The sequence below is a fragment of the Caloenas nicobarica genome, chromosome 1 (assembly GCF_036013445.1).
Source record: "Caloenas nicobarica isolate bCalNic1 chromosome 1, bCalNic1.hap1, whole genome shotgun sequence".
In the NCBI taxonomy this organism is placed as follows: Eukaryota; Metazoa; Chordata; class Aves; order Columbiformes; family Columbidae; genus Caloenas; species Caloenas nicobarica.
In genome coordinates this window covers 64,373,381-64,391,060 of record NC_088245.1, presented here as the reverse complement: position 1 = coordinate 64,391,060, position 17,680 = coordinate 64,373,381, and the positions used below count along the sequence as shown (strand labels likewise).

The 17,680-nt window shown below is 39.8% G+C and overlaps 1 protein-coding gene across 3 annotated transcripts in view; it reads left to right on the top strand.

The window, feature by feature from the left end:
* The window catches only part of KIAA1549 (KIAA1549 ortholog), a 148,340-nt gene extending 131,526 nt beyond the window's left edge, over positions 1–16,814 (top strand). The window contains exons 16-20 of one of the 3 annotated variants that reach the window (XM_065653319.1): positions 1,288–1,521; positions 2,563–2,615; positions 6,429–6,574; positions 8,418–8,572; positions 13,903–16,814. In XM_065653319.1, coding sequence (XP_065509391.1) covers positions 1,288–1,521; positions 2,563–2,615; positions 6,429–6,574; positions 8,418–8,572; positions 13,903–14,157 — 843 coding nt within the window. In that variant the 3' untranslated portion in view covers positions 14,158–16,814. Of the gene's footprint in view, positions 1–1,287; positions 1,522–2,562; positions 2,616–6,428; positions 6,575–8,181; positions 8,267–8,417; positions 8,573–13,902 lie in introns of those variants that run through there. The other 2 variants (XM_065653328.1, XM_065653335.1) reach the window with 2 other exon arrangements.
* Positions 16,815–17,680: the final 866 nt, after the last annotated feature.

The following is a 17,680-nucleotide window of genomic DNA, read 5'->3' as shown; positions in this document are numbered from 1 at the left end:
ACAGATTGGAAGATTCAGTTCTTTTCATGAGAAATTTTCTCATCTCTAAAATGTGGGAATTAATTATTAATGAAACAGGAACATGTCTTTGTGCTACAGTAACTTGAAACAATTCTAATACAATGTCTTGAAAATTAATTTTGTTTCCTGTCTAAAAAAGGCAAAGACACTGAAGAATGCTTCTGTTCAATCACATCCATGTCACAAACTGTATTTAGGCACCTTTAGCCACTTCTAAGCAAACTTTACTAAGCCTAATCCTAATATTGGAAACCCCTGGACGGTTTTCATCTTGGAAGATGGTTTAAGAATTTTTAAAGTTTTACCATTAGCTGTGTATGCAGTCAGATGACTACAGTGTCAATTTCTTCAGTTCCCTCTGCCTTCAAACAACAGCATGATGATTTTAATGTCATGCTGCAGCAGAATGAATTATCATCTGAAGCTGTTTAATTAAGACATGTCACACAGCAAGCTCAGGCCCTTTCGCATCTGTAGTGAGACAGTACTCAGAATGCTAAGTTCCTGATGAAGTAGAGGCTTTCGCATCTTGACGACTCATTTCGCAGTCTGTGTGCAGTGGTGAGAATGAGCTTTGATAATAAGTCTGCTGCTGTAAAGCTCGTTTAATTTCCTGTTACTGATGAACAATAGGCCCATGTGGTAAGATCCCAGGTAGTAATTGCAGTGTGTGCCTCGGGTATTGCTGCTCTGAAGCGCTTATATGAATCCCATTCAGATGATGCATCCAAATCCAAGTTCCATGCAGCTAACCACTTAGTTGCTTAACAGCTCCCTTTTTGTGTTTTCCTAGGAGGTAATAATTGTTGAATATTACTGCTGATGTGGCCAGTTGTAAGCTGAAGACCAAATTAATTTATTTGAACTGCAAAAGCTGCTGTGAAGTCAAAGATAGAGACAGAACTGATTGTCTTTTTCTGGGTGGAGTAAACATTCTCTGCATGATTTCATTGTGTGCTTGCAAACCACAAGATTTCTGTTGTAGCAGAGTAACTCCTGCACAAAGCTCTGCTGCCTTGTCTGTCTTTCAGATCCCACTGAGTGAAGTATTTGAACAACTAGTGTTATATATGTGCATGTATACATGCATACAGAGGTGGGAAGGGTAAGGGGCAGGTTTTGTCCAGCACTAGCACTTGTGCCATTTATCTCATTGTGGTTCTAGCAAAGAAAATGTTGCTCATACTTAAGACCCACAGGGACTTGGAAGCTGTCTGTTTAGATCTTCCCTGTGACTGCCCTTCACCTTCTTTCCTTTTCCTCCAGTCTGATCCAGACTTGCCTGCTGAACCTCAGACATCATCTTCAGCTGATCTGGGGAAGTTCCCCGGCTTGCCTTCCCACCCAGTCTCCCAGTACATCCCACCACAGCCATCCATTGAAGAGGCTCGGCAAACCATGCACTCTCTGCTGGATGATGCTTTTGCACTGGTGGCTCCCAGCAGCCAAGCAGCCAATTCCACGGCCGTCACGCCACCCGGGGTCTCTGCAGGACAGCCGGTAAACAACACTCCTGCTCGAGCAGGGAAGGGAACCACATGCACCCAGTGGGGATCACCTTATGGTCCAACTCAGGCAGTAAAAAAACAATTTAATGTGAGTGATGCAATTTAAAAGGCTTTTCTGGGCAGGTAGTTAGCACCAGTTGAGCCATGCTCACTGTTATTGTGCCCTTGCTGTCAGGACTTTGTCACAAATGTGTAGCAGTTTCTGGAGCCAGTAGAGTTCAGAAGTGACCGTCATAAGATGGTGAACTTGCTTTTTAAGCGGTTTGGATTCTTTTCCGTTTTCCCATCCCAACCACAGGAGAAGACAGGAGTTCCCCTCCTTTAGGAAAATGTTTCTGTTCTTCTCAGTTATGATCTTCCGCAGATCAGTCTTGTTATGTCCAAGAGTAAAACTTCTTTTTTAAAAAAAAAATATATGCTAGTTCCTATTTTGACAGTGAAAAAAAGAGTGTATTTGGCTTAGGTCATATTTTGCAGCAGGGTATCCGAGTGCTTTCAAGAGGAGAGGGATAGGGAAGCAGAATTTCTGTGTATTTTTTTTTGCATTTTATGGAGCACTGGAGACACGTGGATAATCTTTCAGGTCATTTCGAGTTCCACAACAATTCAGTACAAGTTTCATAATGCCAGTGGGCTGTTGAGTCTGAGCCCTATGGTCTCTCTGCTGCAGTCTGATGCTGGTTGAGGTGTAAAGAGATGTCCAAATGCAAAGCTTCATTTGCTGAAAGTTTTAAGCTAAGTACACATTGGAACAGCCCTTGATCTTCTGCAAGTGAGAGAAAGTATTTCTGAAAGGTTTTTAAGTTAAGACTCTGATCAGACAGAAGAGACTGCTACCCCACTGCAGCAGTGATTCCCAGATCTTCTTGTGCTTCGGGGTTTGTAAAACTAAGCTCTTATGGCTGCAATCAAGTCACACATACAGGCCTAGTGATCTCTGCCATTCATCACCTAGAAGGCTGACAGTGGACTTCCCAGAGTATGCATTTTGGTTTTAATTTGTGATTCGTTTGTTTGTTCATTGTTCTGACAGAGATACGTGGAATTTGGAATGACCCCGCCAACAGCACCAGGTCTCCTACCAAGGTAGCTTTTCACTGATAGAATTATCATTTATTATTTTCTCTGCAATTCCTCCAGAGTTCTTACTCGCACTGGTATATAATTATGCAGAGTACTTCATAAATTAGAAGTAAGAGGAGTCCAGATCCAGCCTGTGTAATATATTTATGTAGCATGAATGATATGCATGCTGTATGGAATCCAAGCCTCCTTTTAAAAGAAATGTGTTTCTAGCCCCTTGGCTATAGAGGTATCCTTCCAAATACTGAGTAAACCACTGAGTTTCAACTTTTAGAGAGCCTGAAACAGTTACTCAGATGCATGCAACTCTCCCAGTAGTCTCGCTTTTATCTTGTTTCTGTAGCCTCAGGGCAACACTCACTCGCAAAAGCTTTCAGATGACTAGCAGATTCATTCTATCTTTAACCAAGCTGAGAACAAATTACAGAGCATGGTGACCCTCACAGGCCTTGCAGACCTATTGTTATAAAATCAGGGGTGAAGAACAAATTTTCCATCTTCTCCTGGCCTTGCTGTGGGAGAATCCTGTGAAGAGAAGAAAACAGTTGTCCAGGTGACTGTTATTTCCACATTTGGTGTCTGTTTTAACTACATGTGAAGCTGGACTCTTGAGTCATGGTACCCACTGTGGTCAGACCTGTCTCACCCTCTCCCAGCTGCTGCAGCCAAGGTAGTAAAAAGGTGGCCTCATGTTGCTCTCTCCTTACCTTCTTCTAGCTCCCCCTGTGAGATGAATTCCCACTGGTATCCATGTCATTCATTAGATTTCACCTGAAGTCTTCACTGCCTTGGAAACTTGATGGTAAAATGGATATGAAGAGCTTTTCTTTATCCATTGTTCTGCAACCTTATGTTGAAAAGACCAACTAGGAAAGGAAAGGAGGAGCCTCTAAGCACGTTTTCTTACTTAGGTCTTGAGTGAAGGTGACAGTTTCAGTGTGAGTGGAGTATACATGAAATGACAAACAGCATGACATGCAGTATATTTTTTGTAATTTAAGTTACCTTGAAGATTATGAGCTTTGAGACTGCCAACACAAAGCATAACCAATTGTTTGTTATTGAGGATTTTCTCTTTGTTGGCCTGGTACGCATTCAGGGAAAATGTGATCAATTAATCATGAAAGTGCCGTAACCCATATTCATGCACCTGAGCAAGACAGTGTCTTTGCAAGATATTTTTTGTTCACAAGTGTATCAACCTTTGGCATAGGCATTCGAGATTTCTGTAAGTTACAAATTAATGGCATCATCACTGATAATTCAAATGCTGGCTCTGCCAGTGCTGGCAGATTAAGTTAACAATCTGCAAGATTGTTGACCTTAACAGGAAGAATTCATTTAAATTGTCATTAAAATAGAAAGTTTCCTAAAGCTTGGTCAATAAAAAACAAGGAAAGCGTTGTCATGGCTGTAGAGTGGGAGTTATGATCAAATTCTGAAAACAGTGATAAACAAATTAATAGAAACAGTGAACCAATTAGAGGAAGGAAAAATAACCTGAGGTCAGTATGATTATGTGGCATGTATCAATGTCATAGTCCATTGGCTTAAATATCCACTGCGTGGAATAATAGTTGAGTGACTGTACTGTTCCCTTCTGTGTACAAATGTAGTCAGTGTCTTTAATGGGGTGGAACCAACCTCAGTAAAAAAAATTACATGTAAAAGACCTAGGCCACATAACAGCTAGGCAAACCTAAAGGCACAATGGACAGCTTTTATGAGAAAATGAGTATTGCATCATGCAACAGAGAGAGATACTTAGCCATAGTGGATTAGTGGTGTAAAATTGATTTTTTGGGGGCAGTATCTCCCCACTTAATTAAATAACTGGAGATAAATGATTTTTTTTGGAATGTGCAAAGATAAATTGAAGGCTGTGTCTCAGTCTGGAAATAGAAAGGAGCACCAGAAAGTCTGTATTATATGGATCCAGAAACGTATCCCATTTTTATACTCTTCTGTTGATCTCTGGCTTTAAAGGGTAGCTATATCTATTATAAAGAAGACTGAGAAGAAAGGGTGATGGGTTATTAAACATGCACCTTTCAAGTACAAACCCATCAGCAATAAAGGATATACTCCTTGACCTCTGAAAAATTGGCACAAAAATAATACTTTTCCAATAATGTTGAGAAAATATTTTCTTTAGATAACAACAAAAATTGTAGTCATTTATCAGCTACAAGTTCCCAGCGGAGCACTACAGGCATAAAGGGCCAGATGATCACATCCTTTACTGGTTACAGTGATTAACATAACAGAAATGACATTGTTAAATATTACCTACCCATTCAAGCATTTATTTTAACTAGCTTGTCAGTCTGTTTGGAAATGGTTTCCTCTGGATCTGCTCAGTGGACAAGTGGGCTTGTGTGCAAGGGAACTGGTGAAATTCTGGCACTTCCACAATGGGGTTGTTGCAGCTTGAACCCCTTATACCTCCTCTGTGTAATACTGTATGTCAGGTAGCTAGTAGTTTAATTTAGAGTTACTTGCTTGTGCTATATTAGGCTCATATTTGGCTTTATTAGGCTATTTATTATTATGTCAGCTTTCTTTGCTGTCTGGCTGTCATACAAAGGTGATTCGTTTTCCAAATAAAGCACAGATCAAGGATAGTTTGAATTAAATGCAGTCATGGGATTTTCCTCTAAAACAAAAGGGTGTAAAACTGAGGTATTGAGGAATGGGGTAGGTTGCGGCCATATCCTAGAAGGGCTTAGATGCTGTTGTGGTAAAAGGCATATAAAACTCATCCCTAGTCCTCACCTTGTGTAATTTCATGTGCCTGACTTAGGATGTTTGTCTCACTTTGCGTCCTTTATACTTACCAGTGAGAGGCTCCTGCAAAAAATGACGCGGTGCCTCTTGAGGAGCGTGTCTCTCTTCTTTGATTGTACCTGGAGTCTAAGAGACACTAGCGTGGAGTTTGGGCATCCACACCTCCACTGTATTGATAGGAGTCAATAATCCTTGAAAACTCAGCTGCCACCAGTCTTTTAAAATACAATCTCTCTGTACCAGGGTTAAGATGCATTAATAGGAAGCATAGGAAAAGCAGAATTTCCATCTTCTTCTCTACTCCTGTTCTGTGAATGAATTATAGGGTTTCTTTTACAAGTCCGATTAGCTTCACACAATTACTAAAGTTAGATTGATGATGGTTTCTGTTGTTAACTCTTTTCAGTAAATATGTAACGACTACCAACACCAACCTGAATTGTAGGAAACGTTCATTTTACTGTACAATTGTATCTCTTCATATGTGCTAATTACAGCTTTGTGTAGGTTCAATGTTAAAGAGCAAAGTTTTGAAAATTTCCTGGAAAATTATCAGGACACTTGATGAAATAATAATTATCAATGAAATGGACACGTAATGCAATTTTGGTTTGATTCAGGGCAAAACTGTGTGCCCAAAAACTCTTGAGTGAGAGTCAGATTTGTTGCTAAGGTAAGCAGCTACATCACTACTGAATTCTTATTTTTATTTTTCTTTTTTTTTCAACTGAAAAAGCTTTTTTCCCCAATGGGAAAACAAGATCTGTGGATGCTTTTCGCTGCATTGAGGAGGCTGCAACATGTGAAAAACACTTGTGTGAAATTTTGTTAGAGTTTCTAACTCCTATTCCTGTGCAATGCAGGTCATGAAGGAGGAATGTATTCCTCAGATGTGATGGTTTTCTTTAACATTTAAGGTTAAGATGTACATCAAAAGTCATTGTAAAGAGTTTTATGAGGTGCACTAGCATTACTGTTTCTAATTAGGCAATTCACTTATTGTAATCTTGAGTCCTTACTTTTCCACAGGCAGAACTTTGGGCCAGGTTTCCTTCAACCTGCAGAGTTAATGCACCCAGACCAGCAGCCATCTGAGGTTCAGTATTCCTCCAGAGGGATATACTCAGAGGAAGTGCCATCCGTGGCACGGCCACGACCTGTTGGAAGCACTGCAGGTACACTTCACTTAAGTTGAATGTGCACTAAATTAACTGATCCTTTTCCGTATCCGCTCTTAAACTTAGGTAACCATTAAGGCGTCGTTCTCCTTCAGCTGCTATGCTTGACATGTGGTCCTTGTCTTCACTGCGAAAAAAAAAAGTGATCACAAGATGAGGTTAACTTTATGTCCATAGGACCTTGCAGAAAAAGGCAGTGCTTTGTCACCTTTTTAGTATCTTACAAGCATTGGTTATCGCATAGTATATTTTCAAAAAAAGCCCCATTCTCTAAGAATGAAAAAATACGTGATTGTTTTAGAGTGTACAGTGTATGCTAGCTTTCCACTGCTGACTATTTCTTTTGTACTAAATGAGCTAACTGATGCATCTCACATCAGCCTGCTAAACAGCAACTTTAATACTTTTCTGCATCTTTATTTCTCATTTCTCTTCCTAGAAATGTATGCATAAAAGCAGGATCTTTTACTTTCTGGCTATACTATCTATTGCTGCTGTCCCATATGAAATCACCTTCCCTGGTTTGGTTGCGAGGTAATTTCTGTAGCACTCATCAATGCTATCATGAATAAGATTCTGACATCACATGGCAATTAAGCATCAAAAACTGATTCTAAGTATAAAAGATTCTGCTTTTATGCCAATGCCACAGTTAATTTTCTCTCAGAGAAATGTTTTCTTCCTGGGGAGCTGAAAAAGACTGGAAATACGAGTACATACCCATGTTGGTGTCCTGGTTTTGATAGCTGCTGTCCTTTTCCTGTACCAGAGAATGACAGGGATGTAGTGACTGTTACAGCTTAACGATGGTTATTTTACTGTCTGATTCACACTATTCTCTAAATGTTCATGTATATTCTGCTTTAAAGTTTGGAGGCAATTCAGATGATTAGTTCCTGTCCTTCAGTATAATTATGTGAAAATATCAAATCTCTCAAAAAAAATTTTTTTGAGAGGAAAATATGGAAGTGGCCTAACTGTCCATCATGCAAATCACACTTGTTTTGTCTTTTCCTCCCTTTTTTTACATACACACACAGAGTTTTCTCTTCTATATCTGTGGGTTTATTAAATGTATTTCATTTTTAATGAATAATATAATAATAATAAATTGTGTTTCCCTGTGGGAGGAAATTCAGGAAAAAAGCCGGCATGTTGTTACACGTCTCTTACAATTAATGGTGGTGGCTGTCCTTGCATGTGTGTGAAAGCAGTGGGAGGGGAGGGAAGGGACAGGAGAAAGGAGGAGGTTCACTTTCAGGCTGAAAGGAGATACAGTGTGTTCTGACCTTCTCGTTACTCAATGACAGCATCGTTTAATATTTAACTGCAAAGCAAAGCTGAAAGAACCCTACTCTTATGTAGTCATGTATTTTATTCTTCCGAGAGATGGAATAGAAAGCAGTCTGGAGAGTTAGTGTCTTGCCAGTGTGATGCAAATAAGGTGTAACCACAGGAGCAAATGTCTTCCCTTTGCTGCTACATAATTTACATGAAAGCATTGCCAGGGCTTTCAGTAAACGCTATTTGGAAAGGGCTGGCATATTTTTGGAATGAAGTGTAGTCCATGTCTGAGATGCGTGTATCCCAACTTCTTCTTTCAGTGCAGTGGCAATGAAAAGCTTCACACTCCAATGAACTGCACAAAATGCACGTAACTTTTCCTTCTTTATTCTATGCTGACAGCCTTCTTTCTGCTGATTGTTTTATTAATTGCACAGAAACAGAGCTCTGCTTTCTTCTTGTCTCCTGCTTCCAACAAAGTTTTATGTTGTCATTTGTCTGCCCTACAAACTTGACTGTGTATAAAGATGAAAAAAAACCAATATTTGCTTTTAAGGTTCTCAGATACAGCACCTCACTCAGGTGGGAATTGCTAGCAGGATCGGAGGTCAACAAGTGGAGATCCCCTCAGGCAGAGCAGGGCATGGCCAGCCGGGGGGGCCAGGGTGGCCCCAGTACCGTGGAGAGGAGGAATATGCTAGGCGAGATGCAGTGAGTACTGTGTTACACATTTGCATAGTTTCCGAAGTAGTGATATGTTCGGGTTTGGTTTTTTTTTTTCCTGCATTACTGTTTGGAACTTTTTCCCCCTGGAATACTTTCAGTTGCTTCTCTGACATTCTTTGCTTTGCTCTTCGAACCCTTGTTAGCTCTTCTAAGTTTTGCTTGCCGCTCTTTCGCCTTTGCTTCTCTCTAACTGCTTTCTCTCACTTTACCCTAACCTTTTTTATTTTTTTTCTCACTTGAGGCCTTCACCCATTAATTGCAGTTCACCCAGTTCTGCTTCTGAGCTCCGGCAGAGGTGGATACTGCTTTCCATTTTCTTCTTTGAAATATGCCTCTGTATTTTGGGATCATTGTAAGTAGAAAACATTGAATTAAGTTGTCCCAGACTACCGTCCTACTTTGTATTGGTGTAGTTCTTTTGTCTTCTGTATCAGTGCGCAAAAGCAGGAGTCAGGGCAGCGGAATAAGGCACATAGTTGCACGTAACAGGAGAGGTGTTTCTAAGCAAGCTGTTTTCCTAGCCTCACTCAGCAGGATGTGGTAAATTAATACGTATTCATTTACCAGCGTTGCCTAGGCAGCCATCGTGACTTCATGTTCTTGGCAGCAGTGCAGCTCGAGGTCGATGTTTCTGATTCAACCTGATGTGTGAGGTTGAAGATCGTGTATGGCCTTTCCAGGAAAGATACAGTTGCCTGCTCCCTGTCCTTCTTTGTACTTGCATCCTGAAACCGACTGACATGTGAGAGCTTTGTCGTAGTACTCTTGAGAGTGACAACTTCATGCTCCTTCTTTTGCTCCTTTGCTTAAACTATGATTTTTCTGGTTTCTTCCTTGAGGGAGGAAGGAAGGACCTCTTTCCTTTGCATACTTAGGGCAGTGTGTGTTCACACTACTTGAGGTTGCTTTGCAGTATTGCATGATCTCTAAATGGCTTTGCAGAAAGAAAATGCAACAGGATGGGCTTTATCTTTCGATTTTGGTGAAACCAAGCTGCCACCACTCCAGATGAACTTGAGAGGAGCAGCATAAAGCTTTTGAGAACGGGGCACAGTAGAGACAGACCCTACTGATACTATTCAAAAACTTTAACTGTCCCTTCTTATCATTTGTCTTTCCTGAAAACAACTTTTCCAGATCAGTGTTTTAACATCAGTTACCTGTGCAACTTTCAAAGATTCCTGGCCCAACAGAATATGATTTGGTTGCAGTTTACACCTTGAGTCACCATTTTAGATGGGTACATGTCACCTCAATCTAGGTCGACTTTTAACTAATCAGAGTTAAAACACTTCTTCGGCTTTAACAGAACTTTTTGCGCATTGGTTGCTGCAGTTCAAATGTTGCTGCAATGTGATTTTTGTCTTTTTTTTTTTTTAAGAAAAAGGAGGAGATCATGGACCAGATCTATCTGAGTATTGTGTCATTTAATTGTAGGAGAGCTCATCTGGTGCCTGTACTTTCTTTTTCCTCTGAGGAATTCCTTTTCTTTTTTTTTTTTTTTTTTTTTTTTTTTGCAAAGGATTATTCCCATTTGGAGAAAAAAAAAAAAGACATTCTTAGATAAGTCCTAGTCATGTAGTTTTCTTTAGTTTAATTACTTTCAGCATTCAGATTCCTTCACTAAGACAGAGCTCTAAATTTGTCTTTCCTCCTTTTGGAAAGGAGGATTTACTTCATGAGAGTCATGCTCCTTATGCTGGAGTATTCAACTGATCTTTTGCAAACAGCCTTACCTTTCCCTCATTCTGAACAAGTTTCTAAAATTAAACTCTTTAGGAAGATTAGATCTAGAGTGCTTCTTCTCACCGGCAAACTTGAGAGGGATCTGTGTTTGTGTTCCTGCAATGGCCCTTTTCTCAAAGTATCTTCACCTATTATTCTTGCCATCAACACCTGATTTTCTGCTGGAATATGACTTCTCACTTGTATCTCCTGACCCAAAGCCAGTGTGCAGGTTGCCATCAATTCACCTTAATTCTCCATCTGGAAGGCCTGAGCAACCAGGATAATTACAGCATTTCCTTAGCTGACACAAAATACAATAGTGAGCAAGCGGTCATTTGAGCAGCAGAACAAATGAAGCTGGTTGCTTACAGGTGTGTGTAGCATCTTGCATCTCCTTCTGTCCATCTACAATCCCCTCTGGCTCTCCACTGTTCTCTCAAGTCTTCTCTAGTTTGCCAGTGTTTTCCCCAAGCCACCTTCATCCTTTTACCCTGTTGTTATACTCTGGCTGCCCACTGTAGTGTCTCTAAACCATCTCACTACCCTGTTGCCCTGCAAATAAGACCTACTCCAAAAATAAGCACTAGCATTATTTTTTCAGGATTTTTGAGTATGCTCGAAATATAAGCCCTACTCCAAAAATAAACCCTAGTTACAGTTCATAAAAAAAAAAATTAAATCGTGTCCAGGCAGCTATACATGTAAAAAAGTAAAATTAATTGGCAATAGAATGCATCACGACAGATAGACCCTTCACCAAGAAAAGCAGACATCTGACAGACAACTGACCATTGCGTTGCCAATGCGCTACAAGCAGGCTACATGGGCAAGAGGTGCTCATTTAGGGAAAGCTCTATTGCTAGACATGAGAAATTGGGGCCAATGGTTCTAAAGGAGATAGAATCACAAGAAATTCACGGTGGAATTCAGGGTCTGGAGAGTTATGGTGATGTTCCATAATGTGGTGAGATGACTATATTTGAATAAATGTTGATTTTTTTTTTTGTTCAAGAATAAATGTAGATTGTTGTTCATGGAAAAATAAGACATTGCCTGAAAATAAGCTCTAACACGTCTTTTGGAGCAAAAATTGATATAAGACCCTGCCTTATTTTTGGGGAAACAGGGTATACTTCAAGTTGCCTCTCATGTCCCCTAGCTGTCCCCTGTGAGATACGTGCTGGTTGACAGGTCCAGCTGAGCACAGCCTAACCTGGCCTTTCTGCCACTCAGAAGCAGATCCAATGATAGCACAGATCAGGTTAATTCTAAATAGCTACTTATTTTTGCAATTTTTAAAATATATACCAGTTAATACATATACATGTGTGTGTGTATTTATACATCCAATTCAGTTGAAATTGGCCAGAGTTCAACAATTACATGGAGATTAACAAGTTCACAATGTGATCTCATAAATCTTCGTTCCTCAAGAAGGAAGACTCAATGAAGATATTTTTGTCAATTATTTTGTACTGCTGTTAATGTTACAGAAGTCTCTCTATAAAAATATAGAATTTATAGAGCCTATGTAAAACTACATATTGTTACATATATACTATCATATATCAATGCATATTTCTGTTAGTAAAGAACTTAAAAGTATAAAAAAATAGTGCAAAAATTCTTCCTGACTCTGACCTTTTTACTCTCTTTATTGTGATGTTCCAGTTTAGTATAAGTTAGGTTTCTAAACCAATCTGCTTTTGAAAGTTCTCACACCTGTTTAATTCTGATGTTATGTATGAGATCACAGAAATACACACTTCTGTTTTTCTGAGATATTTAAGAACACTTTGATAGCTTTAACGTTAAAAAACAGCCACTGCCGTCATCAGATGTTCTTCCTAACTTCCCTTAAGAAACATTCTTTTAGTGCTAATTCAGGGCAGTATGAGATGGGAGCTGAATCACATAATCCATTTTAATGTGAAAGTAATCCGAACATAATTTGGGTTGCTGTTAAGACTCGTGTCAAGGAATGTTTGCTTTTAATACTTTTTATGTCATCTCTTCTATAAACCCACAGAGCACTTGTCAGGTTTGCTAACTCTAGGCTACACTTATAAATTAGTTTCAGGTTTCATGAATAATTCTGAACAATCAAGAGACCTGTTCATTCCTTTCTGAAACTAAAATCACCTCCTTTTCAAAGAAGAAAGACAGGGTGTTGCTTAGAAAACCTTCTTTACCTATCGTTCTTCTATTAAAGCCTCTTTTCCTCTTGATCTCTGTCCCCAAATTAACTGTGTAACTGATCAGTGCTGTACACGAGCTGCACAAGCGAGTCAGAATCTATTATTAGTTCTACTTTATACAAAATGGTTTAGATTTTATTCATTTATATTATCGGAGGTGTTAAGGAACATACTCTCGTGCATTTTTGTGTCCTTGTCGCTCTAGGTCCCCCATATCCTTCCCAGGCTCTGCTTTGCAATCCCTTCATTCTCCTCACCCCCAAATCCCCTTCTAGCAGACCTTGCTGTCCTTTCTTCCCTCATCAGGTTGCTCTTTCTGCTACTACTTAAGGTTTATCCACAAAGATAGTGCTCACTAAATTGTGATAACTGTGATCTGACGGTGCTGCAGCTCCTCCGGCCCAGCCTTTGAAAGGGGACTGCACTGCTTTGTTCCTGGTTGTGTCGTTCAAGTCTGTTGTGTCCAGTGTTGTCTTCTGGCTGTCTCGCAGCTTTCATCAACACGAGGCAAGATGAAACGCTTGCTTTAGGGATGTCAGCTGGAATTTAGATTTCCGCAATGTACCTCGTTTGTGTCCGTACTGGCAGTCCGTGCAGTCGCATAGTGTGCTGCACATTCATGCTTTGTTTTAGTGTAAGCAGATTTTTTTCCAGATAGACAAGTCCATAAACTCAGGCTTCTGTTTTGTTTCTCTCCTGTTTTGTTAGAAAATTTATGTTACTGAACAAATGCAGAATTAACCCCTTTCTACCCTGAAACAAGTATTGTCCCTAAACTGGGATAGTGTTTCTCAGATGTGTAAAACAGCTGTTGAGTATAGAAAAATCTAATATTTCCCTTTTGAATAATTTTCTTCTGCTGGTTCCTCTGTTGACCATGTTTTCCTGGGCACTGGTCAGTTACAGAACCAGCAAGCCAGGCAGAAAAGGGGAAGGTGAAAGCAGTAGTATCTCTGTTTATAAATATTATGGAGAAATGACAGCCAGGAAGAGACTAATTTCCCTGTTGTCGTTTAGAATGTTGATGGAAAGGCAAGGAAAGAACAGCCAGTTCTGTTGGCCTCTATTTCTGTGGGTTTTTCTCCCCACCTCCTTCCACTTCAGTTTCTAATCATACCATAGATTAGAAAGGGGGGCAGACTTTTTAATGGATGCTCAAAGAGCTTTTGAAAATCCCTATAGTTGAGGCAGCCCAGCAATTTTGTGTATCCTTGTTGTTTTGTGCTCCTTAAGAGGAATCACTCATTCATAAAACAGAAGAACAGTGGCAGCAGATAGAAGCATCTCCATGCTGCTTTCCCTCTGTTACTTGCCTTTTTGCTTTCTTGCCTTTTCTGGGATCACCATGTTTGTTCAGAAAGTACAATAACGCTTTCTACCTTTTTCCAGATGCATATGCATGGGCACCAAGAATATTCCTCCTCACCAGTATTCCCGATGCCGAGGACTTCAGCCAGGCAGCCTTCGGCACCCCCTGCTCAGCTTCCACACAACAGCCTTCAGGGCCAGGGCCTTTGCTACACCACCAGTTCCACTGAGGACCTCCAGCCGGGGCACTCTTCAGCCTCTCTTATCAAAGCAATTAGAGAAGAACTTCTGCGGCTTTCTCAGAAACAGACAGCGGTGCAGAACTTCCACAGCTGATTTAGCATTCCCTTGCAAATCTACCAGGTATCTGCTTCCTATGGAAGCAAAGACTTAGAGGAAATCAGCAATGTTGTCCTCTCAAAAGAATGAACTTTCACAGCTCTGTTGACAACACTCTGGAAAAACTGAAAAAGGCAACAAAATGAGGATAATAGTAAGGAGAGGTGGGGGACAAACAGGGAAAACAATCAGTGTAATCACAAGTAATATTAATTAATCTGCTAATATTACGGTGCTCCTCTTCTCTCCCTACCCTCATTCGACCTAACACATAAATAAAACATTAGGTCAAGAACTCAACACTCCAGCAACAAAAAAATCACAGGAACAAACTACCAAGTATGATAGACTCCTTTTTCTAAGGAAGTAGATGACTCTTTGAATAAACTGAGATGACATTTTGCAAGAGTTTACAAGTGTTCTGATCTCTCCAGTGCTTATGGAGAATTGGTTTGTGTTGCCGTTCTGCAAGATTACAAACACTATCAGCTCAAGAGTGTTGATGGTGTGACCCCGTGTAAGAATCACTTTGGTTGTCAGGAACAGTGGGACTGTTTAGGATAAAAGTCTTTATGAGCTACTTGTAACAAACTGGAACAATAATTGTTATAGCTCTATGCTTCCAAATGGAGCTACCCTCTGCACTCTTCCGTGTTTCCCTTCTGGTGCTGAAGCTTCAAGTGTTCCTTCATCTTCAATGTTTGCAGAGTGAAACATTGGCCTTGTATAACTGAGAAAATATCTGTAGACTTGTTCAGGCTGGAAAAACAAAGCAAAGCATCCAAACAGAAAGGGCTTGGTATTTTTTTGTTTAAAAATTATTGAAAACTGGGAGAGGAGCTCAGCCACAGTTGAATTTGGAGTAATGTGTATGTGTATCTTTAAAAAATATATTTACATACTGTATGCTCTTGCAAGACCCACAATAAAATATTGCCACTCTGTAGTTTGCTTTGTGGACAGGAACCAATCCAGCCTGACTGGTACAGGGTCACCAGCATTACGTTATAAATTGATGTCCTAAATCATTGCTTATGTTTGGATCTTAATAATTTTAGTGAAAGTCAGTGACAGTTTAGAGCATTAACATAGGTTTAGATTTGCAGTTTTGAGACAGTTTCTATATTTATACTTGTTTCCAATGTCCGTTTGGACAAAGGGTAAGCATTATCCCCATGGTAAGAATGGTACGTGCCATGGAAATGTTTGTTGCTGTTTTTTCCAGAGTTTTAATTTAATATTAGCTACGAGTTTACTAATATTTGGCCACTGCATAACTGTAACTGACATAATACATACTGAAATTTTGCTTAAGTCATGATTTGTTGGAGTGTTTTTATTTGCAGATCAGACTGAACTAAAGCTAACAAACTGTCACAGAGATAGAGGGTAAGCTCAGTGTTTGTGAGGAGGCTTGAGAGCCTTGGTCTAGAAAAATGAAAGGCAAAACTATTTGGTGCTAGAGCGTGGGTATTTCAAACACTAGCAAATGGTAGTCATAAAAGGTCTAAAGAACAGTATTCCACCAAAAAGATCACTGGGCAGTTGATCAGGGTAGGGTGGCATTTGCCTCTTTTACTGGGGTAGAAATGGCATTGGTAAAATATAAATATATAACACTGGTGTGGTATGGTGGCCTTTGGCTACCAAATCTGTTTCTGGTTCCAGTGCACAGGTCAATAACTGTGACAGGACTAACTCAGACTGAAATGAAAACAGGTAGGAGGGTGCCATGGAAGAACCCTATGTACCTTGTTCATGAGGTATGTAGATAATTGCCAAAAACAAAACTAGGAAGCAACTGGCTGCTCGCTGATGTGGAAAAAAAGGTGGTGTGTTTTCTCTCTTTATTAGGAAGCTCAATTATTTTTCTGTTTACCCATGATCATCAAAAGGCTGTATGAAATTGCTTTGAGGGGCTTACTGTAGCGAAACAGTCTAAATTGATTTCTAGTTCCCAGGCCAATAGTTAAAGCGCTCATGAGCACTGGCTGAGATTTGAATGGAGTCCAAACACCAGCATGGTTGTGAACAGCAGTACCAGCGGGTTACTATGTTGTGAATTTTTTAAGCTTTTTGTGTGATAATCACTTCTAGGACAAAAATAAAGAAATGTTTATTTTCCACCAGGTTTGTAAACATGAACGTTGCCAATACTGCTGTGAAATGTCAGATTTTGCAGAATGAAGAGTGTATCAGGCAACATGCATTTGGTCTTTTTGATAATGCTGAATACCAACTGTTCCTTAGTGTTCCCATTAAAACCATCTCTTCATGTCCTTCTCCAGCTTAATTCTGCAGTGAGGTCAGAAGTCAGTCTTTTGATATTAGCACATTACTGTGACTTCATTTCAAGAAAATGTGGGCTTCTAGAAAGTAAGTTCATTGTCTGGCTACTGGTTCCAGCTATTTAGGAAGGAATGTGAAATAAGAGCTTTGAAAGTTAGAGTTACTTCAGCCATTTCTCATTAACTTTTGCTAGTGATGGTGACAGTGTTGTGATATTCCATCTTTTTATGTTTGGAAAAATATCCTTTTTCTTTTCAGTCCCAAATCTTCTGAAGAACACAGGACAAATATGTACTGGTAAATAAAAGAGGCATTCTAATGCAAAAATGCCGATTTAAAACCTTTCAAGTTCACAGGGCAGGACAGTAAAATGCAAGAAGTCAGAAAGCTGTGTTTGGAAGTTACTTTGAATGGAGACCTGATCCACTGTTCACAAAAAATAGTATGGCATCATCTGTATCTTCACATAGTAAGAAAAGTAACACATAAGGCACCAGTTCCAAGGATGCTCTTAATAATGGAGACCCACACTTTACTTGCTGCAGCTACAGGAAAAGCTGGGTTTTCATGTGCTACAAAAGGACTCTGTGGAGTGCATGGGCCAAAATGTGTTCTATTTGGGAATTCCGGGAAAAATAATCTCTAAGCTTCTACATCCCCGTGTGCTTGAGCTCTTTTGCCTTTTTTTTTTATTGCGCTATTAAAAGGGGAGGGGAAAAAAAAAGGCAAGCCTTTTTTTTTTCTGAAACTTGAAATATCCTGAATTTAAGTATCTGTTAATGAATCTACCAGTTTCTGAGAATGCTGATCAGATGAGAAGTTGGTACAGGCACAGAAAGCTGTTACCAACAGTTACATCCATTTCCACGACTAAACCATCTGGTTCATGGAATCCTCAGGCTCTTCTCTTCACAATTTTCCTTGACATTTGTGTTTAGTCTGTGTTTAGTTTGGCAGACAGAAGAATTTGGCAAGATGAGAGCTACGTAATTTAGCTTGGTTGGTTTGCTTTTCCTTATCAGGGCCAAAATGTTGACCTCTAGCCTGCTTCTTCATTATGTTTGGAGCTAAGTGAAATTTTACAATTATTTTTCATACACTTGATTTGAGAGGTGGGGCACACTTCAGTGCTCTAAATATTCTCTACCAGGATGTAACACGTGGTCCTGACAGTGACATGACTCCACTTTTAGGAGGAATGATTTGCATAGGTGCTGGACCTGTCATGTTA